Source organism: Camelus dromedarius, chromosome 12, assembly GCF_036321535.1.
Source record: "Camelus dromedarius isolate mCamDro1 chromosome 12, mCamDro1.pat, whole genome shotgun sequence".
Classification (NCBI taxonomy): Eukaryota; Metazoa; Chordata; class Mammalia; order Artiodactyla; family Camelidae; genus Camelus; species Camelus dromedarius.
Window position 1 is genome coordinate 40,193,224 of NC_087447.1, and position 25,426 is coordinate 40,218,649.

The window sequence follows — 25,426 nt, forward strand, 5'->3', positions numbered from 1 at the left end:
ACGATCAACACGTCTTTGGGGTAATTCAAACAGAAGTGCTGGGGGCTTGCTGCTGTCTGGACTTCATTTATTCACTCATTAGGCTACTGCTACCCTGAGGGGAGCATTCCTGTCCCCACTGTACAGATGGAAACAAAGGACCATACCACACCACTCATTATTTAAAGAGAAGAAACTTCACTGAATCACAGAATTCAAAAATAAACCTTAGACATGGTCCCTCCTTGAATATGAAATCAGTTAACTCAATATTTTATACAAGGAACAAGAAACAAAAAACCCTTTACAATTAAAAAGCAAACAGCTCCATGGGGGTAAAGAAAGGAAGATCAATGGGGCAGGCAGAGGACAGAGGAAGACAAACAAAGGGACAAGGGGAGATTCCCTGGGGAGGAGAGCAAAGGGGGCCAGCAGAGCTGATGGAGGCAGGGGGAGCAGGAGCCTCGGGCAGAGGTGGGGGACTTGCCATCCACCTGCACCCTCCCAGCCTTGGTTCTGCATAGGTCATCACTGCTCTCTCAGTTCTCTGAGGAGAAACACTGCTCACCCCTCAGAGGCTCCACTTGATAAGAATTAGCACGATGGTGGACCAGGGATCCCATCAGGTCACCTTGAGAACAGGTAGAAGAGAGCAGCCTGGGTGCCCACAGCCTGGCTGCCCACAGGCCCTGGGGCTTGAGCCTCTCCTGCCCGGCAAACCTCACCTTCTGAGTCAGCAGCTCTAGAAGAGAACCTTCCCTTAGCTGATGTCCCAGGGGTGGGGGGTGAGATGAGGGTTCCCGTCACCTGCACCAGGTATCTCTTAACTGCCCAGCACAGCACTGTCAGAGCCAATCAGCTCCCATTCTCCGTATTCCCACGCGGCGCCATGCCGGCAAGAGACACATCCCTGTACTATCTCCCCCAGCTGGGGCTGCCATCCTCATTTTGCAGACGGTAAACTGAGGCCCAGAGACTACAAGCCCACCTGGGTTCTTTCTACTACATAACAGGCAGGATGAAGGGTGTGTGTGTGTGTGTGTGTGTGTGTGTGTGTGTGTGTGTGTGTGTATTTAGTAACCTTAAAGGGGAAGGTTGTGCACAGTGTTTATACATATATGCAATGCATGTGAAGAGGGCTTTATAAATTATAAAACATTTTTACAAATGATAGTTATTATAAATGTATTTTCCATACAGAGAGCAATTGTCCTCTAGATGAGTTTATGGACCTACTTACAGAGTTCTTTCTAGTCTGTTATTCAGCTAAGCACCACTCTACCCCTGTCTAAAAAAGAAAAAAAAAACCACATGTAACCTCTGCTTCATCCCTGTGTAGGCAAGGTCTTGTTTGTTTTTCAAAATCCACTTTGTAAGCACTGTAGAGGTCTTCCCTACTTCCCACAGTTCCTAGCAAAAAGTGCAGGCCCCAGCTAATCTCATAAAGGAGAGCCTCCCCTGCATGCAGCTGGCTAGAGGGCCTCCACCTCCCTCCCAAGTAAAGAAAGGAAACCCCTGACGGGGCCAGGACCCAGGGCCTGAGTCAGAGCAACTGGGCTCACGTTCTAGCTCCAGGACTCCTGTGCTAAGCACCTACTATGTGCCTGGGAGGCATTTGGTATATGTTAAAGGTGCAGAATTTCCACATCTTTGGTGGTATTTTGGAAATATGACTGCAGGTAGAGGTTGGGGTTCAATTTGAAGCAGTTTAGGGTGTAGGGGTGTCATCCTGGTTTCCCCCAGGCTGCCAGAGGTCCAACAGCTTCCCCTTTTCACACACTATAGGGCTTGGACGCCCTGGCTGCCTCCCTAGGGAGAGCTGAGTATGGCCGTGCAGTCGGAGAACAGGAAGAACCAGCCTTGGGAGCGGCGGTGCTCCTGCAGCCCGGGGTGCTCCTCTGCGGAACTGTCCCTGTGACATCTGCACATGGCAGAGAGCTGTCAGGAGGCTCAGAGTCCAGCATAGCCAGGGAAGGCTCAGAGATGGCCAGCCTCTGTCATGTGGACTGGAGGGAAGCAGACGAGACTTAACAAGAGGAAAGGAGGCAGGCGAGGAAGGTCTTCAGTGTGGGAAAGTGCTCTGGAACCGGCAAAGCGAGGCATAGCTCTTCACTGTTCCCTCCGGCACAGATAATGGTGAGGGTTTTTATTCCAGCAGAGATCGTTTATGGAGGGCTTGCTGCTTTATCTCCAGCCTCTGGAACACGGCCACTGTGCCCCAGAATATATGTATGTGTTGAATGGAAGCCAACCATTGCTGTGAGCCCTTCACCAACACCTCGTGCAAACAGGAGTCGTCTTGGGAGAGGGAGGTGAGGAGCCCTCCGGGGCCTTCAGCCTTTTGATAACTTTCTAGGCCACACGAGCCTTGCTTTCTCCCCTCCTGCTCTGTAAATGCCTAAGGCAGAGAGATTGAGGAATACACGGCTCACTGGGGAGGTTCTGAGCAACTAGAGGCTGAGAGATGGAGGTCACCTCACCCACACCTGACGCCTGATGGCAGAACTGAAAACTACAGGGCCTGGTGTGGGTTGGTTACCACAGTTGCTATTAACCACCAAAGTAAACTCCACCCCACCCCCTCCCCCAGCAGACTGAAGAGAGGGATCCCTGAAGTCATTCCTCCAAGCTTGTTCTTATGTCAGTAAAAATACAGAAAGGCTTGGTTTCCTACGTCTGGAATCTATTTGTGAAACATCTCAGACAGCCAGACAATTTCATCACAAAACCCAAATATCAGACATTCTCTGAGACAGATAATAGGGCAGGACACTCAGGAGCAGGGTGCCCTGCAGACAGACTGGAGGCTGGCACTGTCCCGGGTTCACCTCTCTCCCAGGCTGGAATTTTGGGCTGGAATTTCAGAGATGCCGAGGAGCACCAACTCTGCAGCCTCCATAGGCAGGTAAGTCCAGTGGTTGAGGCCCGTGGAGGAGGATATAGACACCCGTACTTAACCACTGTGGGAAAAGTGAACAAGGAGCAGCAACCAGGGCAGGGAGGCAGCCAGGGATAAAGACCCCTGCCGCTCAGATCCCGTTCACACTGACAATCAGTAATAATGACCAAGGCAATAACCTTACTCTGCATCCTGCACTGTTCTAAGTGCTTACACATGTTAATTTATGCACGTCTCACAATCACCCTGGGAGCTGAGTACTGTTATCATCCCCATATTACAGCTAAGGAATTGGAGGAACAGAGATGTTAAGATGCTGAAGGTCACAGAGCTAACAGTGAGATGCAAACCCAGGTTGGTCTGACCCTAAAGAACCTGCTCTTAGGAATGGCACCACACCCACACCACTGTTTCACTTCTTGGCATGAAGAAGTGAGAGCCTGGGGGGCAGTCTATCTCAGTGGAGCCCTTGGGGTCCCTAACTCTCCCACATGGGAGGGCAGGAAGGTCCCTCTCACCTCAACAGTCCCCAGCCAGCATCTTACCAGTGATATTTAAGTGACAAGACACACACCGTCCCCTCCTGGCTCAGCTCAGTCTCAGAAACGCCATCACACTCAATTCTCTTGCAGGCCAATGAGAAGCAGAGGTGGTTAGTTCCGGGCTCTGAGCTGGAGTTGTGGCCCCGAGCTGGGCTGGAACAGGGAGGAGGACATACAGAGTGTGGACGGTGGTCCACCCCCACTGGGCTCCAAATGGGTGCCCATCAGCTGAGACTCTAGCAATCATTTTAACAAATATTGCAGTGATCAGCCAGGCACACCATACATTTTCACCTACTCTGAAAATTGAGTTGGAATAGAACATGGTTCCAGGGCCCAGGAGAGTTAAGCAACCAAAAAGCAAAAACCACAACACATATCACCTAAGCCCGGTGACCATAAAGCCTTTTCCGATTCAAAGCTTAATTAAGAAAAACAAAAACCAAAAAAAGGAGCAGGATATGGTTCTGTGATTGCATCGAGCCACTTCCCCCCCATACTCCTGACTTCCTGCACAAAGAAGCATTCAGTCACCTTAGCACCTTCTCACCAAGAAAACAATAGGCTACATTTTTTCCATCTAAGAACAGTCGGCTTGAAACAACAGATGGAGAAGCAGCGAGAGTGGGCGTGGGTCTGCTGCACCCCAAGGATGCTGATTAATGGGTTTCCCAGGTCTGCTATCAGCTGTCCCAGACACAAGCGCAGAGAATGCTCCCAGAACATGTTATACCGAAGGCCCTCTCACAGGCACTCGAGGGAGCAGCTCGGCCTACGCGTTCCCAGCCCATGAGCTCAGGCTGGAGGGGAGCCAGGGAAAGCCAAGGTGGACAGGGGAAGGACCAGGCAAAGTCTGAGGACTCAGGTTATCCCGGCTGCTCCAGGAAAGGAGACCTTGGAGCCATGGGTCACAAAGACACCAGCTCCAACTCAACAACACTGGACTATCTGGCTTGGCCTTGATTACAAGAAAGACACAACAAATTTAAGAAAGATCTTACAGAGAACTCCTACTAAAACCCCTCATATCACACAAGAGGAAACAGAGCAGGAAGAAAGAGGGGAATTGACATTTTTGAGGACTTCCTATACACTAGAAATGATTCTTTATGTGTGTGTTAAAGCCAGTAAGGTATGTTTTAGTATTGCTGCTTTACAAATGAGGTAATTGGGACTCAAACAACTAAAGTAATTGACCCAGGGTCATAAACGAGTAAGGGGAGGAGCAGAGATCTGAACTAGGTCCCTCCCAGACTCTTCCCAGCACCCCTGCTGCTGCACACAGGCAGGCCCCACTCAGCTCTTGGCCCCTAGTTTCCAGGTCTGGTACATCAGATCAGGGGTCCTTGACCATTTCCATGCCCTGGGTCACTCTGGAAACCCAGTGAAGCTTGTGGAAACCTTCTCAGAATTATATCTCTAAATGCACAAAATAAAATGACACATTGAACATATCTAATAATATATTAAATGATAAGATCTAGCTGAGGGTCTAAGACCTTACATAATTTCCAAATAGTAGTAAGTGTAAACAGAGATTGAGATGTCCACAACTGCAGGGAAAAATTAAAATATCTATGACTTCTCCTGGTGACGGATCACAGGCATGCCTAATGTAGGTTTGCTGCCTACATTCATGATTGGGGGAAATGTTACATTTCAGTTAGAAGTTAGTGAAAATAAAGATTTTTATCCCATCCAAGTTCACAGATTCCTGAAGATTAAAAAACCTCTTAAGAGATGGAAAACAAGCATATGAAAAGAGGTTCCACATCATATGTCGTCAGGAAAATGCAAATGAAAATAACAAGGAGATACTACTGCACATCTATTAGAAAGGCCAAAATCCAGAACACTGACAACACCAAACGCTGGTGAGGATGTGGAGCAATAGGAACTCTCATTCAGGGCTGGCAGGAATACAATGTGGTACAGCCACTTTAGAAGACAGTTTAGTGATTTCTTACAAAACTAAACACACTCCTACCATACAATCCAGCAATCAAGCTCCTTGGTTATTTACTTTCACATTGAAAACTTACGTCCCAAAACCTGTACATGAATGTTTATAGAAGCTTTATTCATTACTGCAAAACTGGATATCCTTCATTAGGTCAATGGATAAATAAACTGTGGTATATCCAGACAATGGAATATTATTTAGCACTAAAAAGAAGTGAGCTACCAAGCCATGAAAAGGCATGGAGGCAGCTTAAACACATATTTCCAAGTGAAAGAAGCCAGTCTGAAAAGGCTACATACTGTGTGATTCCCACTATATTGCATTCTGGAAAAGAAATATCAAAAAACTATGATGACAGTTAAAAAGATTAGGATAGGGTGGGGTGAAAGGTAGAATGAATAACTGGAGCACAGAGGATTTTTAGGGCAGTAAAAAGACATGTGACATTATACATTTGCCCAAGCCCAGACGTACACCACCAAGAGTGAACCCTAAGGTAAACTGTGGACTTTGGATGATTATGATGTGTCATCACATCAGAGGGTCATCCCCTGTTATAATGACCCACTCTGGTGCAGGATGTTGACAGGGGAGCTTACGCATGTGTGGGGGCAGGGAGTATAAGGGAAATCTCTATATCTTCCCCTCAATTTTGTTGTGAACCAAAAAATGCTCTAAGAAAATAAAGAAAAAAAAGATGCAACCACAAAAAAACAAACAAAACTCATACCACACTAGCACGGCCACAAATCCTCAGCATGGGCAACAGTTGTCAACCCTTTCCTTAAATCTATAGAGCAGAATAGTAACAGTGAGCATTTGCTGGTTGGTTATAATGTTGCGGGCCCCTGCTAAGGTGACTCATTTCCTTACAACTCTTTGAACTGCCTAAATACTACCTTCATTTTACAGATTAAAGTCTTATGGTTTCAAAGTTGAGTCTTAAAGCAAATTGGACACATCTATCTACCCCATGTCAAGTTTCTGGATTATTATGATTAGAGAGATTGCAAAACAAGCTGTTAAAAACTATTTCACTCAAAACCCTATTTTCAATCTGTGTAAACAAAATAAATTAGATTCTAAAGTTGACGTAAGGTTGCAAGTGCCATCCTTAACTCCAAATTTCAAACTATTACATCCATCAAAAGAGCTTCATGGTATGAGCACATTACCTGAGACCCTCTCTCTAATAAGCAATCACTCAAACGTGAAGCTCTAAAATCATAAATTCATAAATAGTAAAGCTGCTGTCTTCCTTAAATATTTCAGGCAAAGTTTCTTACAAAAATAAAGTAAGACTAATGCCTGAGTCATCTCTGTATCCTTAATATCCAATACTAAGTGTCAAAGTAACGATGTAGTTGGAGATACAAAGGATTTTACATCTTTCTGAGAGTCATTGTTTGTATTGAAGTTTTCAAACAAAAGTCAAACAACTGGCACTAACATCTGGGACCGCTGATTTTGAACATTCTTTCATTCTTCCATTTATCCCTGTGAAATTCCAGGCAAGTCCTTTATCCCAATTAAGCATCAGTTTCCTTGTCTGTAAAGTAGGGATGATCATGCCAGCCCTTATTAGCTCACAGAGTTATTATGAGAATCAAATGAGATACTGGATATAAAATTGCTTTCCAGGCAGAAAGGATTTGTAGTATTGTGATGGATGGCTAAATTCTAACGAACGATGTCATTCGATATAATCTGGAGGGCTGGAGTAAATCTATAAGGGAAAAAGACAAGAGAATCCTGTAGCACAAGGCGGCATCATAAATCCATGCCACCACACCTGTCACTGAGTTCAGCAGCAGAAAAAATGGTCAGTGATTTACTCTTTATGGAAAACCTTCCTGCCAAGAATATATGAAAAGACAGGGAGAGTTTGGACCTGTCAATACTCAGGTTTACAATTCCTTGCAAAGGAACATAACCTACATCCTCCCCTCCCTTGAGGACCAGAGCTCATGGGCTATGCCTAGGCACCTCTCTAAGGAGAGGAGTTTCAGAGAGGGGGTGACCTACCATGTCCAATGTCTGAAAGAGGCCAAGTAGACAAGGATGCAAAGGTGGTCTTGGCTAATTCTGAGGCCCCTGGTGATGCGGAAAAAAGCATTTCTATTGGCACAGAAGAATGAAGCCAGGTTACAGCAGGTTGGGAATGAGAGGGAGGTGAAGCCATGGGAGGAATGAGAACAGAGATTACTTGCCCAGGAATCTGAGAAGAAGGAAAGAAGAAACAGAGCTGATGATACTGGTTTTCAGGAGAAGTAGGATGTCTGCTTAAAGGGAAGGGGCTGAAGGGTAGAGAAGGAGATAAAGGCTGGGGATAACTTAGACAGAAAACTGATGAGGCTTTCTTAACAGGCTGTCCCAGCAGCACAAAGATGCTCAGCACTGACTTATCATAACTTGGTACCGAGACCTTCCCTCCAGGCTCTGCCACTTTTTCCAACGAAACCAGGCAGCCTCAAGGACAAGATAAAGGAAGAGTTAGACTTAAGACAGGGCTGACTTGAAGTCAGGGCTTCAAGAAGCTGCTGAACACGACTGCAAAAACAGAACACCGCCTCCAGGATGGGCAAAAAATGGAGGTGTTGGCTGAGGATGGAAATCGGGTTTGGCAGAAGGTTTTGTGAGTGACGCAGTGAGAGAGAAGCAGCAGCTCAGAACTGTGGTTAGAGAGGACTACTTCAAAGGAGAGCTGAGGTGGAGCAGCTCCGGGTGGTGGCCAACTCCGAGGTGTGGCCCTGGGGATGGGGTCGCTGATTAAAGGTGGGAGGTTGGAGCTGCCGGAGCCACAGAGGCGAGGGCCTCCGAGGAGGGGGTGCTCTACAGGTTGGACTGAATGCTAGAACACTCGCCAAGGGCAGGGTGGTGACGAGACTGAGAGTGAAGAGGGAGTGTTGCCAGCATGGGGCATGTGAGAAGGGAGTTCTGGAACACAAGGTGGGCGAGCAGGAGACAGGCTGATCAGACAGGCACTGGGCCAGGCTGGGGGAGAACCTTCAATGCATAGGCCCTGGGGAGCCACGAACGTGAGCAAAGAGCCGCAATCAGATCTGTGCTTCGGACAGACAACTGCATGGGGGTCGGTAGCTGGGCTGGATGGGAGGAAAAGGCAAGAGAGTTCAGAGATGCGACTGCCATCACTTAGATAAGAGATTGCACTCCACCGAAGTGCAGGCAGTGGAAATGAAGAGAGGGAAAGGATATGAATAAAACTGCGAAGGAAGGTGCAGCAGGATCTGACAACTGGAGGCGGAAAGCAGATGCCAGTCCAAGAGGATGGCAGGGTTTTGAGCCTTCAGTATTTAGAGGAACAGAGGAAGAGAAGCAGGTTTCAGAAAGAAGACAGTGAATGTGATTTAAAGGTGCCCAAGGGGCCTCCTGAAGTTGTCCATAGGGCACTTAAGTGGGGTCAGGGGCTTAAGAGGGAGATAAGGGCCAGGGATACAAAAGTAGAGTCATCTTCATGGAGGGGTGGGGGTGATAGCTGAGTGTAGCTGAGATTTCCCTGGGAAAGCACACCCAGCAGAAGCAAAAGGAGTCAGAGATGAGTCCTTGGAGGACACCGAGTATGCACTACAGAAAAGGAGAAAGTACATGAAGATGACTTTAAAAAAAATGGGTCGAAAAAGTTGTGTCACAAATGCAACAAGATAGTTTTAAGAAGGAGAGGAGGTAATTAACAACTACCAGGCACTTGAAATGTATTTTACATGCATTTGGCACCTGAGCCCTAAGACATAACTATTATTATTCCCATTTCACAGATGAAAAAACAGAGGCTCCAAGAGGCAAGGACACACCAATTATTAAGCAGTGGAGCTGGTACCCAAAGAGAGTTCTTGGAATAAAACCTAAACTTGTTAAAATGGACTACATGAAAGGCCCTTCAGTGATGTGCCTCCTGTCTCCCCCGACCCCCATCTCCTACCACACCCCCCACTGCTCACTTCCCTCCAGCCCTCTCTTGGCTGCCTTGCTGTCTCTTCCAGCTGGCAGAAAGCTTTCTTACCTCAGGGCCTTTGCACTTGCTGTCCTCTCTGAATAACCAGCTCTCTGCCAGCTGGCTGCTTCTCATCTGGAGATCTCAGCTTAAAGGTCACCTCCCAGGCACCCTGGTTAAAATCAACCCCTCTCCCCACTCCATCCTCTCTGCCACAATACCCTACTTATGTCCTTCTCGGGATGATGCAACAAAATTATCTTTGTGTTTCTGTTCTCCCCAGATGAGACAGAAACCTCCATGGGGCCTTCTCTGCCGCCTTCCTCCTCCTCTCTGGTGCCCAGAGGCCTGACACTTAGATAGCAGTCCCTCAGTGAGAGAGTAAAGGGTAACTTAATAAACCAACTCCTTCTCCGGTGGTGTTAGGTGCTGTGGCTAACTGGGAGGACTTTTTCCTTCCAGGAAGACTTTCAACCGAAATAGCCAGGTCTGCCCTAACCTGGGCAGCAAGGCTGGTCTCGGCCTGTCCCTAATCTGTTGGTCTGTGGTGAGAGAGCAAGCAGCTCTTCTAAGGCATGACGAGCACAGGATGCAATAAATTCTTGAGGCCTGAGACAGCTGTTGTTCACAGAAGGGAGAGACCCCAGTCTACCTTTCCCTCCTTCATCGCCAAGGGTAAACAAGTCCTCCTGTGAGGAAGTCAGGTCATGTGATTCTGCTCAGCCACCTCCAGGGCCTTACATCTCATTCAGAGTAAAAGACAAAGTCCCTCCTGTGGTGCTTTCTGGACCTAGATCTTACCACACGGGCCTGGCTCTTTCCAGCCACATTGGTCTCCCTGCTGTTTTGATGATATACCGAGCACATTCGCTTGTCAGCAACTCTGCACCTGAGGCTGTTCCCTTTGTCCAGAATCCTCTTTCCTCACAGAGCCACAAGCTCATGCCTCACTCCTTCAGGTCTCTGCTTTCACAGGTGTTAATTACTAATAAACATCTTGCACTTCACCTTCTGAGAATCTGCTTTTGAAGAAAACCCACAATAAATACCTACTGTTCATTAGGCATTATTCTAAGTGCTGGAATATCAGCAAAACCTATATAGATAAAAACTCCTGCCCCATGGAGCTTATTTATATTTTAATGGGGTTTCTGGAAATACTTCTGTCTATGTGATAAAGCAATATATGTAGCTAGAGCAGCCCCTTCTACCTTCTTTCTGCCTCAAAACCAGACATGATGGCTGGAGCTGCAGCAACCACCTTGTGACTACAAAGTGACAAGTATGAGGAAAAGCCTAGAGCTGCATTATCCAATTCAACAGCCATTAGTCACATGTGGCTATTGAGCATTTCAAATGTGGCTAGTCTGAATTGAGTGGAGCTGTAAAAGACACAGAATTTCAGAGACTTAACACACACACACACAAAGAATGTAAAATATCTCAGTAATAATTTTTTATATTGACTACGTGCTGAAATGATAATATTGTGGATATATCATGTTACATGAAATACATTATTAAAATCAATTTCACCATTTCTTTTCACCACTTTTAAAAATGTGGCTGCTAGAAATGTTTAAGTCACATAGGTAGTTCACATTACATTTCTATTGGACAGCACTGGCTCAGAGAGTCACAGAGAATATAGCTACTGAATTTCTAGTCACCATCGTTCTCTTGACATCTGGTTAAAAAATAAGCCCTTATTTGTTTATGTCTCTGTTACCTGCAGCTAAGGGCAATCCTTTCTGACTCAGAGGGGAGAACAACCTGAATGCAGGGCCCGGTGAAGCGGGTAGGACCTGCCCTATGGCAGGAAGGCTGAACTCAGCCTGGTACCCCACCCAGCTGATAAGAGGTAGACAGATATATTCACACTAAGTGGAAAAATCCCCTGCCATGGACTATACTGATCTCCAAGACATTTTTTATTGTGAAAAAAAGCAAAGCAGAGCAAGAGCTTCTCCAATGAGCAGGAACGAGGGAAGCCAGGGGACACCTTCCAGTCTGGGAAGCAGAGCATGAAACTGCTTCATGATTTCCTCTTGCCCTGCCCAGTGGTACACATTAATTTGGATAATCCTGGCCAGAGATTCCCTAAGGCCTTGTGCAACCCTGGGTGGGCCAGGAACTGCCAGAGGTTTTTCTTTTTTTCTGCCAAGAAAAAGGAGGCCCAGCAGCCCTTCAGCCTCACAGGCCTACTGGCCAATTTCCCTGTCCCTCTTGAAAGCTCCATGAACAGCCAGATGTTAGTCAAGGCGCAGACAAGCCTGTGACCATCATCTTGCATCACAGGGAGAGGATGCTCAGGGAGCAATACTCAGATGCAAATCTGGACAGACGCTTGAATAAGGAAATAAGGGATTGGCTGGTCCCAGCTTCTGTAAACCCACTATCGAGGCTTGGCAATACCAGGACTCACCAGTACAGCTTCAGAAAGAAGCCTCCTCAGCTACATAGTTCATTCATTTAGTTCCTGAGCACCTTCCCTGTGCCAAGTACTGTGCTGGGTGCTTCAGACCCAAGGATGAGCCAGATACGTACGGTTCCTCTCCTTATGGAGCTCAAGGTGAGTGGAAGGGGACCAAAAAGCAGTCAATGAGGGGCACCGATCAGCAGGATAGTGATAGGACCAGAGCCTGGGATGGGATCCCCTGGGGGCACCAAATCCAAAGGGGGATGAAATAAAAGAAGGGGAAGTAGAAAAGAGATCATGGCAGGCTGCCTGGAGGAGGTGACACTAATTTAAACTGAATCATAAAGAGAACAAAGTAGCTAGGCCAGGAAGGGGTCCCAGTTCAGCACAAAGAATATAGATCTTCCATGGCCAGAGCTCTAAAAGCTCCCACCATTATGAAATTCTGAAGACAGCATACACTTGTATTTGTTCTTCTTTTAAAAAGCATTCACCTTTTACAGATAAAGCAATCGTATTAATGAGATCATGTATGTGAAACTATAAAGCAGTAGGCATTTGTTGCGTGGTAACAGTAATTAAATTGTGATTATGATCGTTATGGGGGTGGTGACAATCTCTTCCATATTGCTACCGGACTGCTCTTCACTCAGTGGCCCCATTCAAAGCCACCCAGCCCAGACTCCAGGATTCAAAGGATGTCCATCCCAATGCCCACTCAGCCAAGCCAAGGAAATCCAAGTGGGCAACAGCCCACCATGGTAGCTCCCTTCTCAAGCAGGACTCTTCTTGTCACTCTCCTGCACTACTGGTGGGAGTGTCCCCTGCAAGGACCTCCATGGACAGGATCTTGACAATGCCTGTAACACTGTCAATGCAATGCACACACCCTTGGACCCCGAAGTTCTCACAATCTATCCTATAGACGTGCTTTCACGTGCATACAAAGTACATATGAGGAAGTGTACTGCGGCACTATTTTAAACAGCAACAGACTGGAAACAACCTAAGCAGTTAAATAAATTGTGATGGAGCCATAAAATGGGAAGCCATAAAAAGCCATGCAAATAATAAAATGATTAGATCCTCACATACTGATACAAAACAATCTCCAAGATATATTTTTAAGTGGAAAAAAGTTCACAACAAATGTGTAAAAATATTTTCCATTTAATAATAGGAAGAAGGATGCACATGTGCACACGCTCGTACACACGCACATGCTCACACACGTAGAGACTTTCAGGAAGGGCACCTGGGAAGTGGTACAGTGGTTGCCTCAGGGTGGAGACTTGGGGGCCTCCTCCCAGAAAAAAGATACTTCTTTTCACCGAATACTTTCTCACCCCGCTTGAATTAATTTTTAAATCGTGAGCATGCATTTCTTTTTTAATTAAGGAAAACGAATTAGTTTTTTCTTAAAAAGACAAAGAAGCCTTTATTTATACATGTATTTGTAAAATGAACCACAGTGAACCCGGATTAACCACTTCCTATGAAGACAGCCAAAAAAGAGTTTTTTCCAGCTCAGTTTAATATTGTCGGGAATTGAATTTCCTCAAGCTTACATATCACGTTCAACACATGCATTCACTCAAACCCCACATGCTCCATGTAGAGCTGCAGTGGCAAGTGTAGTAATTCATACTCTCTGATTGGTAATCTGGGCTTGAAAACGTGTCTAGTGTAGCAGTGCCCAAATCCACTGTCAGGTAAGTAGACAGATCCAGAGTTCATGGAAGATTTTCGTTCCACCAGTACAGAATTTCGCACCGCAGGGACCATCCTCTGCTCTGTTGATTAAGTCTGCAACTGTTCGTATCAGGCAAGGCGATGCTAGACATTTCCCAGCCAGCACAACAGAGCCTGGCTTCAAGGGCCATGATGGGTGATTTCAGAGGTGGGGAATGTCAGATAGGCTTATCTAGGCCTGGAGATAGCGGCCTTCCCTCCCAGTTTCACCCCTCCCACCCTACGTCCCTACTCCAGCTGTGCTCTGCTTTGAAGCTCAGGAACCACGTAATGAGTTGGGCCACAAGCACTCCCCAGGCCTGGGCTACCCACCACTGGGGAGCCAAAGACAGGTGAAGGTCACAGTCAGGAGCAAAAAGTGTGGGATGGCCCTGCTGGATGTTCACAAAATCCAGACATTTCCTTCTCACAAGATAACCCGAGAGTTTTCATTATATCGGCTGGCTCCACTACTGCTGGTGACAGGAGTCCATGAGTCATTTCCTGCTAGTGTGTTTTTATGGCAATGATGTACAAATGCCTTCTGGTCTGAACTGGTTACCTGTGATGACTGAGCCATCCCTTGGAGGGTAGGGGGAGGAGGAACCCTGGATTGGGAATCAAGGCTCATCCTCAATGATCCTCCAGGTCCTCGGTTTGAGGGAGTGACCCTCCCGGAGGAGACCCTCCCTCCACAGCCTGGCCCCAGGAGGCCTGCCTGGTCTCCTCTGCCATGTGTCCATTCTGCTCTTTCAGGCTCTCAAGCTCTCCCCACACACAGCTTCATGCCCATTACATGAGCAACACGCTCTTCCCAGAATATGTTTCTCTGACTTATAGTCCCTCCAGCTCTTCCTTCAGTGATGCAAGGCAAACTTCTACTTGTCTGCCAAGCCCCAAATCATATCTCCTCTTCCAGGAAGCATTCCCAGATTACCCCAAGTCATGCCTCGCTCTTCTATACTCCTGCAGGACAGTGCACACAGCTCTCTCATAGCACTGAGGATATTAATGATAGTAATGACTAAACATTTACTGATCACTTATCATGTACTGGGCAGCATTCTAAGCACTGTACAAAGATGGCCTTATTTAATCCTCATAGTAATTCCATGAAGGAAGTACTCTTATTATCCTCATTTTACAGAGACTGCTACTGAGGATCAGAGATTTCAGTAACTTGCCCAAGGCCACACTGCTATTAAGTGACTGATTGGTGCCTAGACAGGTGCCTGACGCAAAGTAGCTGCTCGATAATCATTTACCTCATAAATGATTAAATAAGTGAATACAGAAATTACGACACTTCTGTCTCCTCCATAGAAAGCTCAAATGAGAACCACTTATTATTAGTCTTTCAAACTATCTCCCCTGCCAACCCTGGGTATTGGAAATACCTAATGAGTGAACGAACCAAAGACTGTATGAGCAAACCAGGAAAGAGACTCCAAATCCCAGCAATGCCACCCACTAGCTTCTACCGAATAGTTTCAGCTTCCTGGGCCCCTGTTTGTCACCTGTCAAATGTCAAATACACAACATTCTGTCAAGTTCCTTCTAGCATTACAGGGTACGTATAAAATAAACGGCCGGCTCCATGACCTAGTGATGATGGTAATTCCCACGCCAGATTATGTACTGCATTTTCCCCAGAGCTGTTCTCCCCGGAAACATTACACAACTGGATGTGGCATGTGATCCAGCACTACCCTAATTCAGGGCCAACATCAGTCCCGAAAAAGTATCTTTGTCTCGCTCCGGGTTCACTCCTTCCTTGTTCAAAGAGGTCACACCCAGGGAAAGAATTATTAAGTGCCTGGCAAAACTCTCATAAATAATAATCAATAATTAACAATGATCCCAAGTTAGGTTATGCAACTGGCACCTACGCCACTGGTCTAGGGACCCTGCAGTCCCCCGCCCTGTCCCCTGCTACCTGTACCAGAGGCCTTCTTCTCCAAACAGATTCTGGTCACAATCTCTGCCTACCATCACCATTCACACACACACACACACACACACACACACACACACTCACTCACTCACTGTTGGCGTGGAGGGAACAGTACAGTGCTTAGCCCCCATGGGAGCTGATAAAGGCTTGTGAAATGCTGAGGCCCAGACCCACTCTCAATGGTGCCGAGATGCATCCACATCTGCACAAAGGTGGTAGTTCTGGCTGAACATCGTTCATTCCCCCTGTACCTGGGGCTAACCAGGAGCCTGGCTAGGTGCCTGGAACCTGACACGCCTGTGTTTTACACGGCTTAGCATTAATGATCAACCGAGTGCACACTAATGCCTGGCATTTCTTGTTCGGCTAATGCTCAGCCTAAACTACACCACCAAAGGATACCTAAGTGAGGTGTGTGAGCAAGACAGCGTCTGTTCATGTCGAAAGAGAGGGAGGACCATGTTCTCTGTTTTGCTTGACTCACAACAAGCAGTACAAGCACCAGGCTTTTAGAGCGAGTATTAACCATCTATGTGAGTCCAAAATGGAGAGGACTGTATCATAACCAGTATGCAAACAAGCAATCACCTGTTGTGTAGAGGACACTTGCTGTTTGTCCATCTCCCACCTCCACGTCCCTGGGGACCTGCTCCTCTCTCATGTCAATCAGGTGATGCTTAAAAGGGCTGCCAAAGACAGCAGCCAGCGCCCCTGGCTTTGCCACAATATCTGGCCCAGAGGTGAGCCGGTAGAGATCCTTCCCTGAGATTCTTTCCCAAATTGAGCAGGAAGAGAAAGATTCTAGTCTTTTGGGTCACAGAGCTATAAAGATATCAGCTAGAGGCTAACAACATGGAGAAACGGTTTGCAGGAGGGAAAAACGGAGCCAAGGCAGAGCAAACCATCCGAGAGATAGATGGAAGGAGAAAGAATAGGAAAGACTTTGAGTGTCTAGAGCTTCCTGTTTATACAATTTAATCATTCCCCTGTTTTGTCTAGGTTAGTTTGAGTTGAGTTTCTGAAATGCACAGCTAAAGTAGCCTAACGCAGTCACAACCGTACAAAAAGGGTATTTTCAAATGTGTTTTTTCTTCAGGGTCTCAGTAGTTTTTATGAGATGAGCTACCACCTATTTGAAATGTCTTTGTTCCTCCTCCTAAAAAAGGTGTAAAAATTCCTGGGCAAGAACCACTCTTTCTCAGCCTCACTAACTAAAGACATTAGTTCTTTCCCTTTGTATCTTAGGCATCAATGATGACCTACCAACCACAGGATGTAAGGACTTTTCCACTTCAAGTCATCAAGCTTGTAAAATAGGGGCTGGCCAGACAGGCTAGGCAACGAGCTAGGGATTTGTGAAAGGACATCTTTATGGTGGTCAACCCTCCAATGCCCTCCCTCTGCTGGCTGACGCCCTCCAAAGGTCTGTCTTCAGATCACCAAGAAAGTCAGTCTCTCAACTGCTAGACACTGTTGGGTATATGGGGCAATGCATTTCCTGATGAAATAAGAGCTCTGAAAATCTTCCTTGAGAAAACATTTTGCAACCCAGCCACCTGACTTCTATGAAACCTTTTTAAAAGAAAGCCACCATAGACAATTACTGAGAAGGGTGAAGCTTTGAAAGTTAAAAGCTTCCCCCTCCTGGAATTCTGAAGAGCTGTCCAGTGAACCATGAACCATGAAGTTAGAATAACTCGGAAATGAGGTGATGGACGGGGGTGGCACTTAGGATACCGGCCCTGCCCCTCTCTCCCCTGTTTTTTCTTTAATGCTTTCATCTCTTCTGCATAAGGCTGAAGCTTGGCTGATTACGGGCAGACCCTTCCTGGATGGCTAGTATGCTCTGGGCTAAAGCGATTGGGCTGTTTCAGGCTGACAGAATGCTCTCCCATGCCCTGGATGGAGAGCATGTGCACCCCAGGCTCAGAGGAGCTTGGCAGCTGTCTCCCCCAAGGCAAGGGAAGCAGCCTTATCCCACGGTGGCCTCGAAGGCTCCACATCTCCAAAACAAAAACACAACAGTCCTGATTGCTATGGAGAGTTCAATCCTCTTGTCTAGGATTGGCCCCAACTAGAATTCCACGGGCTCTGGCTGAGCTGGCTCCTGTGAAGTCTAAATGCAGCATGCTAGCTTCTAACCTAAACACACAGCCTGGACCCGTGCCCAGGGCTCACAGGGAAGTCTGGACTTCCGGCCACCCATTCGGCAAGGGGTAACGCAGAGATGTCAGAGATGTGATGCTCTGGGCAGCCCCACACTCACCAATGTTGCCTATGGCCACACAGAGGGGGAAGTGATTGGCTTGTGGAGGGTGAACCCCAAGTGTGCAGAGGAAGGGGTGGGGAGGCGGAGAATGCTGAGGTGTGGAGAGGAAGAGAAAGAGGGAGGAAAAGGCAGTAAAAACCAAAGACCATTGTAGCCAATTAAAGTCAAGGGATCTTTCTAAAACGTTTGCTCCTAGGGAAACACAACTCTAATTGGGTCTCTCCAAGGAATTTAGGGCATAAGCCCTAGAATGAGAGACATCAAGGTTGCCTTCTTGTGTGTGACGTTGGCCAAGATAACTGACTTCTCAGGTTCCGTATCTCTTAAATGACCCAAAGGACTACTGTGCTGTTCAAGGAGACCATGTACAGAACGTGCCTACCCCATAAATGTTGCTCAAAAAATAGTAGCTACCAGAAGAAGCAGTGGTAGGAGTAATAGGAGAAACAGGATAACATCAAGCATGCCTTCATTCTCTCTGCCTTGGAGAGGACACAAGAAGAGTTGTTGAGGCCACCAGGATAAGGTGGAAGCCCCCAGCCAGGATAAGCTGGGCACATAGACACAAAGGAGACCTTCAGCTGAATCCAACAATAAAACACACACACACCTACCAAGAATCTCAGAACAGCAAAATGGCAACAGCTTTCTAACCTCCCAACAAGCCAACCCCCCTGCCCCACTTGGGTACGAAGCGTCCAGCAGGAGTTTCCCTTACCTTGGTGTTCATGCAAGACTTCCCTCGCTTATACTCCTTGTGGGACCCGCGCTTGTCCAGTTTGTACCACAGGGCCTTGGCCTTCCAGGTGGTCACCTTGGACTTGAGCTTGGAATAAAAGTTTCTGTGGTCCAGGGGATCTAGGTCCAGGTGCCGTGTGAGGATGTTGAAGGCCTGGAGGGTGCCTTTGCATGTGGAAGCCTGGACAAAGTTCTCGAAAACCTGCCCGGCCTGGGTCTGCTTCTCATCCTCATTTTCCCCCATGTCTCAGGAGCCTCGTAGAGCAGTGGTGTGGAGAGGATGGAGGAGAACACCATGAAGTACCGGAGAAGCGTCACACCTGCAAAGGTAGGCGGAGGTAGAGGTGAGCTCCAGGGAGGCAGAGAGGGTACAGAGAGGTAAAAAGGCAACTCCTTTAAGACATTAACATAGGAAACATAACACTGACTACTAAACATACTTAATATATAGAAAATGTACAGTCAGTCATACCTTCTAACCTGGCTGCCTTGCTGGCAATCTCTCTCTCTGCAACACTCCACTCACTTGGCTGGCTGAAAAGAACTACAGATTGTCAAAGATATACCCTGGTCAATCTTGCTATGAGCCAGATGGTTCTGGAAGCAGTAACCAGCAAAAGGAAAACAAACAAAACACAGAAAGGCACACTCAACTCGGTACCACTGAAAACCTATAATTTTGTGTGCCACAAATTGGTTGACTAATATTAATATAACCTAACCACATAACAGGGGTGCACAGCCCCCAGAATCAAAGCACACGCCTCCCTAGATTTCATGACCATCATCCCACCCATCCTAAGATGTCACACTTTGAAGTCTTCCTTTGTCAGTTACCAGAAGGCGAGTCTTTCCCTTATACAGACCACAAACGGCAAGTTCTCAAAATGTCTCTCTATTCCTTGTATCTGCCAGAAGCACAGCACCCACCTCAGTCAGACATAAAGAAGGACAGGCAGACACATGGGTCTCCTCCTGATGCACAGAACGTCTCTGTGCTTTGTAAGGCCAAGCTGGGAGCTATTCGGAGTCAGACGCGCTACCATTGCGCCATGAGGTCCTGCAAGCTGAGAGCTATTTGGAAACAAGAGCTTAGGTCAAAGGAAGGAAAAATGCGATGGAGGTTCATTCACATCACAAAAATAGCTCCCCTGGGTTCTGGCCATCGTCCTTTCTCTCTGCACCACTCTAACCTCAGGCATTTTCTTAGGAAAGTCATTTAAGTTTCAAAGGAACAAAAATAAATTAGAGTTGATTTTCCAAAGCACTAGTTATTTTTCCAGACTCCAAAGCAAGTGCAAGAAGACAAGCATGGAGGAGCTGGGGCTGGCCCAGCTGCCAGAGGGCTTGGGGGGGGGGGTCTGTAAACAAGAGGATATGGCATACCAAGTTCTCCCAGACGGCAGCCTGGCAGGAGGAGGTCAGCACACAGAGACCAGGCCCTCGGGCTAGGCAGCTTCTGACTCTCCAGACAGAAATGTTATTACGGGTGCATTTGGGGATTGTAAGGCTGGCCTTATAAGACTAAAAACAGAAAATTGTGTTTATCTTCTTCCTTAATCCTTTACTCATTCATTCAGCAACAACTGCTGGTGCCTTAGCAAGGGCCACGCATTACCCCAGATGCTGGGGATACAGAGATGGGGCCTAGCGAGGAAGTCAGGCCCATAAAGAGCTGATTACAAGACAACAGGCAAGCACATATAAAAATGAACACAGCACATAGAAGCCTAGAGAAGGAGGTGTTTAACAGAGCCTGGACGAGTCCAGAGGAGCCACAAGAGGGAAATGCCAAAATGCTACAATTTTAGGAACAAAGTAGATTTTACTAGAAGATGGGGGAAGAGACCATATGAAGGTATAAGTCTGGAAAGAGCCAGTAGAGCTGCAAAAGGACAGCAAGGTCAAGGTGTCAGGAGTTTAGGACTCGTGACAAGGTGTGGTGGGGCATCCAGGGCAGACTACAGAGGGGGTCTGGCTTCTCTAGTGGGCCGTGGGGAGCAGGAGACAGAGCAGCAGGGTGAGACAAAGCTTTGGGAAGACAAGTGGGCAGAGATAGACTGGGGAAGGAGGCAGCAATGAGGAAAGAAGCTGGGAGGGCAGGGAAAGAGAAAAGCACACACGTGTATGTTATACAGCCGCTGCCTGGGCACCACCTGTGAGGGGCGGCATGCTCGGGGCAGACAAGCTGTCCAGACACCAGACACCCAGAAACCGAGGGATGAGGTGGCACGGGCTACAGTATAGGACCCTCCCTCCCATCCGTCTTTCCCCAAGAGCTTCCAGTGGGCCTGGCTCAGTTGAAGTAGAAATAGCACGTTCCCTGGTCCAGGCCCAGCCAAGCTCCACACTGCGGCCAGGCCTCCATCCTCCATGAGAACTTACCTGGCTGCACTGGTCCCTCAACTCAACAGGTTCAGAGCTGGCTCTGTGCCTTGCCTGGCACTGATAAGACACGGATTCGCTCACACATGCTCTCTCGGCGCCTTTAACGTCTGCAGTGCTCACTTTGGCATCGCTCACATAAACACTGCCTCCTACTGTGTCTCCATGTTCCCCATGTGTGGGGCTCACCACCCAGGGAGCATAAACATAGAACAAGAGGAGTTTGCTTTTCAGGGTGTATTAACATCCTCAACCTTTATCTAGCTTTGGAAGCATTTCTGTGCCTGGGATTGAGCAAGGGATGCAGGGGCTGATGGATGACTACAAAACTACTTGAGTCCCACTGGCACCCTGCAGGCCTTTCCAGGGATGGGCAGGTAGTACAGAGAAAGCCACAGGTGCTGACGGCTCTTGAAGCCTGCGTCCAGAGCTCAGCTTGATGCCTCCCTGCCCGTGTGGCCTCACACAGGCCACGGAAGCCCTAGTCTCAAGTTTCTCCTTTTGTAAGGGACGGACAATAGTCCGCACCTTGCAGAGTTGCTGTGGAAGGAAAGACACACAAGTGATGGCAGAGCCTGGCCCTACGAAGCACTGAGCAGACGTGGAAATGCATGCTGAAGCCATCACCTGGGGCGGATCTGAATCTGGGGAATGCACCAGTTTGAAAAAGAGTTTCATAAATCAATTCTTTAAGTCACCAACTCCTCCCTGTATAAAATGGTGAACTGTTCAGGGGTATCAAGCCAGACCTGACTCTCAGAGAATAATTTACAAACCAGAAGAACCTGTCTCCTCTCAACCCCAGCTGCCTCCCATCCTCCTCCAAATGAAAAATGAACAACTTAATTTTAGGACTCCAGGGAAAAGAGCCAAAGTGGTGCTGAGGGCACTGGGTGGGCGTGGGAGATCCAGGAGCTAGCTCTTATCTGGAGTGAGAGGAGGGGAGGTGGAGGGAGATGGCCGGACAGGAGAAGATAAGCTCTGACTGGGCCCGTGCCCCAGCAGCCCGTACCAGGCTCAGCCCTGCCTCCCTGCACCTAAGGGGTCTAGTTTCAGCCTTTAAAACTGCTTTCCAATTTAAGCCGAAGACCTTAGAGATGACTCTAACACCCACGCTGAGTTAGGTTTCCTCACAGAAGAGCATTCGAATATTTAGAGCCTGGCCAACTCGGGTGTGAATCTGGTCTCAAGGCCTTGCTGGCTGTGTGATGCTAGGCACGTTATCTAGTCTATCTCAGTCTGTTTTCTCATCTGTTAATTGGGGATACAAGTACTCACTTCCTAGGTTGGAAAGGAATATATTCAGTCACGTGTGTGATGTATTTAGCACATGGAGACTACGTGATAATCAGCACTCACTACTATTCATCAAATGGCTCAAGCATCATTAGACCAAAAGGAAGAGAAAAAGGAACACAATTGATGACCACTGGAACTAGCTTCCCAGGTCAAGGAATTATGTATGCTTTAAAATTAGAGGCCGTGGGCTTTCAATTTGGAAGATCTATGTTCAAAACCACTTCCTAGCTGGTGTAGCCGTGGACAACTTGCTCAACTTCTGAGTTTAAGCTCCCCATATATAACGTGAGGAACCTCATTCGAGGAAGTCTGGGTAATAAACTGAAAACATCTGTGGTACAAGGTAGTTTTGTGAATGAACTAGAAAGGCTGACTGAGAAGGACGCCATGAGTCTGAGTCTGGGCTTCCAGGAGCTGGAATGTAATATTTTGCTAGATACCCCTCTCTTTCCCCAAAAGAAGGTCAAAGGTTAGTTAAACCAGAGGATCCTGGGTAACAGCTCTTGTTAGTCTTCCTTGTCAACCATCACCCGGCTGTTCCCTTTTTAGAGTTTGATATGAAATATAAATAAAACCAACTACCCAGAAATATGAAAGGTTTCTGCATTTTCTGGGAAGAAACAAGATGTGATGCTTTCATTTCCAAGAATAGCCTTGAAGCAATGTGGTTTTTGCCAACTGGAGTCCCTTATTTGTGGTTCTGCCTATGGGACTTTATGAGTCACAAAGCAATTCCCTTTCCCTGCCTCTGGCTGCTACAAATTAACTCAGGGCCTCAGATTGTCAGCTTTGGTAATGGACTCAGCCTATGACATCTGGGAGACAAGTTCAAGGTTCATGCAGAGTCCTGAGTAGCTCTCAAAATGACAGGTGAGCCTCCTGACCCAAGAGTTTCTGATGCCCTCACATTTGGGACTCCCACACCTTTGCCTTCCCTGGGCCTTGTCACCTGCTAAATGGCATCAAACAGTGTGACAGGGCAGTGGATAAAAGACGGAGTTCTATAAAAACTTAAGGAGGGCTGGGAAGGACCCTGGGCAGAACCTTCCCTCCAAGCTGCCTGAGGAAAGCACAGCCCTCAACCCCACCCTCAAGGCTCACAGACAGGACGTGTTTCAAGATAAACACAATCAACAAACCAAACCCTCTCACCATTTCCACTGCCAAGCCCCCCATTCAAACTTACCATCTCTCAGGCTTACCTCCCCAAGGGACCATGGGGCAGGACTCAGTTTCCTTGGCAGTGAGATGGGGGTCTTCACCCCTATGCACTCACAGGGTGTTGGAAAGGCTAAACCCCATAGCTCTGCACCTTGCACACAGAAGAATCTCAGTCGTGGCTATTTGGATCCAACACCTGAGTTGTGGCAGGAGCCAGCCAGGTCCAAGGCAGTGGGAAATGCAGAGCCCAGCACGGGCAGAACACCTAGTTCTCAGGTGATGTGTGCAGACATCATCTTCTTACCTGGCCCAGGAAGGCCTGGCTTTCCATCAGGTTGGCACGTGGTACCCAACTGAACCTAAAGGAGCAACTCCCAGGGTTGGGACGGGGCTGGAAGGGCCCCCTCGTCCTCCCTGTAATCTCCTTCCAGCCTGGGGTCCCCAGCCTCCCCTCGGTCACCTTCCAGAGTGGAGCACGCACCACCTCCTAGGGCAGCCTGTCCCATCCCTGCCTCCACTGACTGGAACAGAGCCTCCATGAGATGACTCCTGTTAGTCATTCTCCAGGGAGATCAATGCTATCTCTCCAAAGGGTTCTCCCAGCTCCTGATTTTAGGCCTTGAGATCACCCACAGGAAGTCAAAGTCCCTTCCATGCAGGCTGAACCCATACACGCAGCCTTCTTCCACACACCATCCGGAGCCCTCCCTGGAAAGGCTAACAAAAACTCATTCAAGAGCCGTGCTGTGAAAGCCCAACCAAGTTCCCGGCCTGCAGCAGGGCCTGGACACTGCCCTTTGCCTCTGATGCCCCAAGGCATGAAGCTCAGGAAAGAGGCTCGAAGTCCACTGCAGTCCCTGGCCTTCCATGTGGCTCCTCCTTGGAGAGTCCAAGGTCCTGTGGTCTTGCCCTTCCATCCCCAGCTCTCTCCTCACTCTATTTCAATAGCAAGTTGACTCCACTGCCCTGGCTTGAAATGACCTCACACATTCCCACATCCTTACCTCCATCCATTTTCTTGTGGAATCACTCACAGTAACAGATCCCAGGACGACCTGAGGTTGCCCTCCCCCCACCCTCACCCCATGAGTCAGAGACCTGTATGCTGACCAGTCACAGTGCCAGGAAGGAGGCCAACGTCATCAGATGCCCACTGCAGGCTCGGCTCGTTCACCTACGTTACCCTGAGAAGCCCTCACAACAAGTCTATGGGGTACAGTGATTCCTTCTCTTTCTGTTCCTACTCTGTAATAAGCAAGGACTTTGGGGTGGGAGGAGCAATTCCAGAACTTGCTCATCTCACTTTCCTGTAATGCAAGTATAAATTTGCCACATGTGGTTGCTATGTGTATGTGTTTATGTTCATGTAGGCATATATATGTGTGTATGTATATAAATGTATGTATATATGCCTGGGTGTATATGTGCTGCATATATGCGTGTGTGTGTGTATATATACACACGCATGAGTGTTTGCATGTACAGACACAAACACATACAAATTTAAAATTTTTTCCATAATGATTTCTGGCCAGTGCCCCTCATCTCTGTACTGCTAAGCCCACCTCTAAGAACCTTCTAGGAGAAGTAAAGCCTTTGAGTGTGTCAGAACTCTGGCCTGGGCACGAGGAAACTGAGCCTCATCAGAAAAGCACCAACCGCACTGTTCAGCTGCTCACAGGGTAGCAGCCCCTGTCCCAGACCCTTTACATCCATGGTCTCACTTAACCATCCTTGTCTGACAGACGAGGAGGCAGATTCACAGGAGGCTGGTAACCCCTTCCCTATGCCAAGGTTATTGAGCAGCCATGCTGTGAAATGAGCCCAGTTTCATCTCACTTCAAAACCCACACTCTTAGCCACAGACTAATATGAGCCATGTAGGTGGAAATAATATCCCCTGCCTTTTCTGAAGCCACTGTGTAAACTAAGTGGGTTATACTCTGTTGTCTCTGAAGTTCTTTCAGGCTCCGAGAGCATACAGATGTCAACTACAGGGTGTGGCTTCAAAAGTCATGGTACAACCAAACAATAAAGTATTAGGCAGTCCTTTTAAAATAATATTTATCAGGACATTTAATCCTTGGAAAAGGCTTCTGCCCTAAATCAGAGTGAAAAGAGCAGGCTACAAATTC

General features: G+C 47.6%; 1 protein-coding gene across 6 annotated transcripts in view; it reads right to left on the bottom strand.

Moving 5' to 3' along the window:
* MICAL2 (microtubule associated monooxygenase, calponin and LIM domain containing 2) overlaps positions 1–25,426 on the bottom strand; it is a 213,397-nt gene that overhangs the window by 147,787 nt on the left and 40,184 nt on the right. For all 6 annotated transcript variants that reach the window (XR_004139260.2, XM_031460007.2, XM_031460010.2 and 3 more), the window contains exon 3: positions 18,427–18,766. Coding sequence is in view for 5 of the 6 variants with exons in the window: in XM_031460007.2 (XP_031315867.2) it covers positions 18,427–18,690 (264 nt within the window). In the remaining variant the exon portion in view is untranslated. The remainder of the gene's footprint in view (positions 1–18,426; positions 18,767–25,426) is intronic.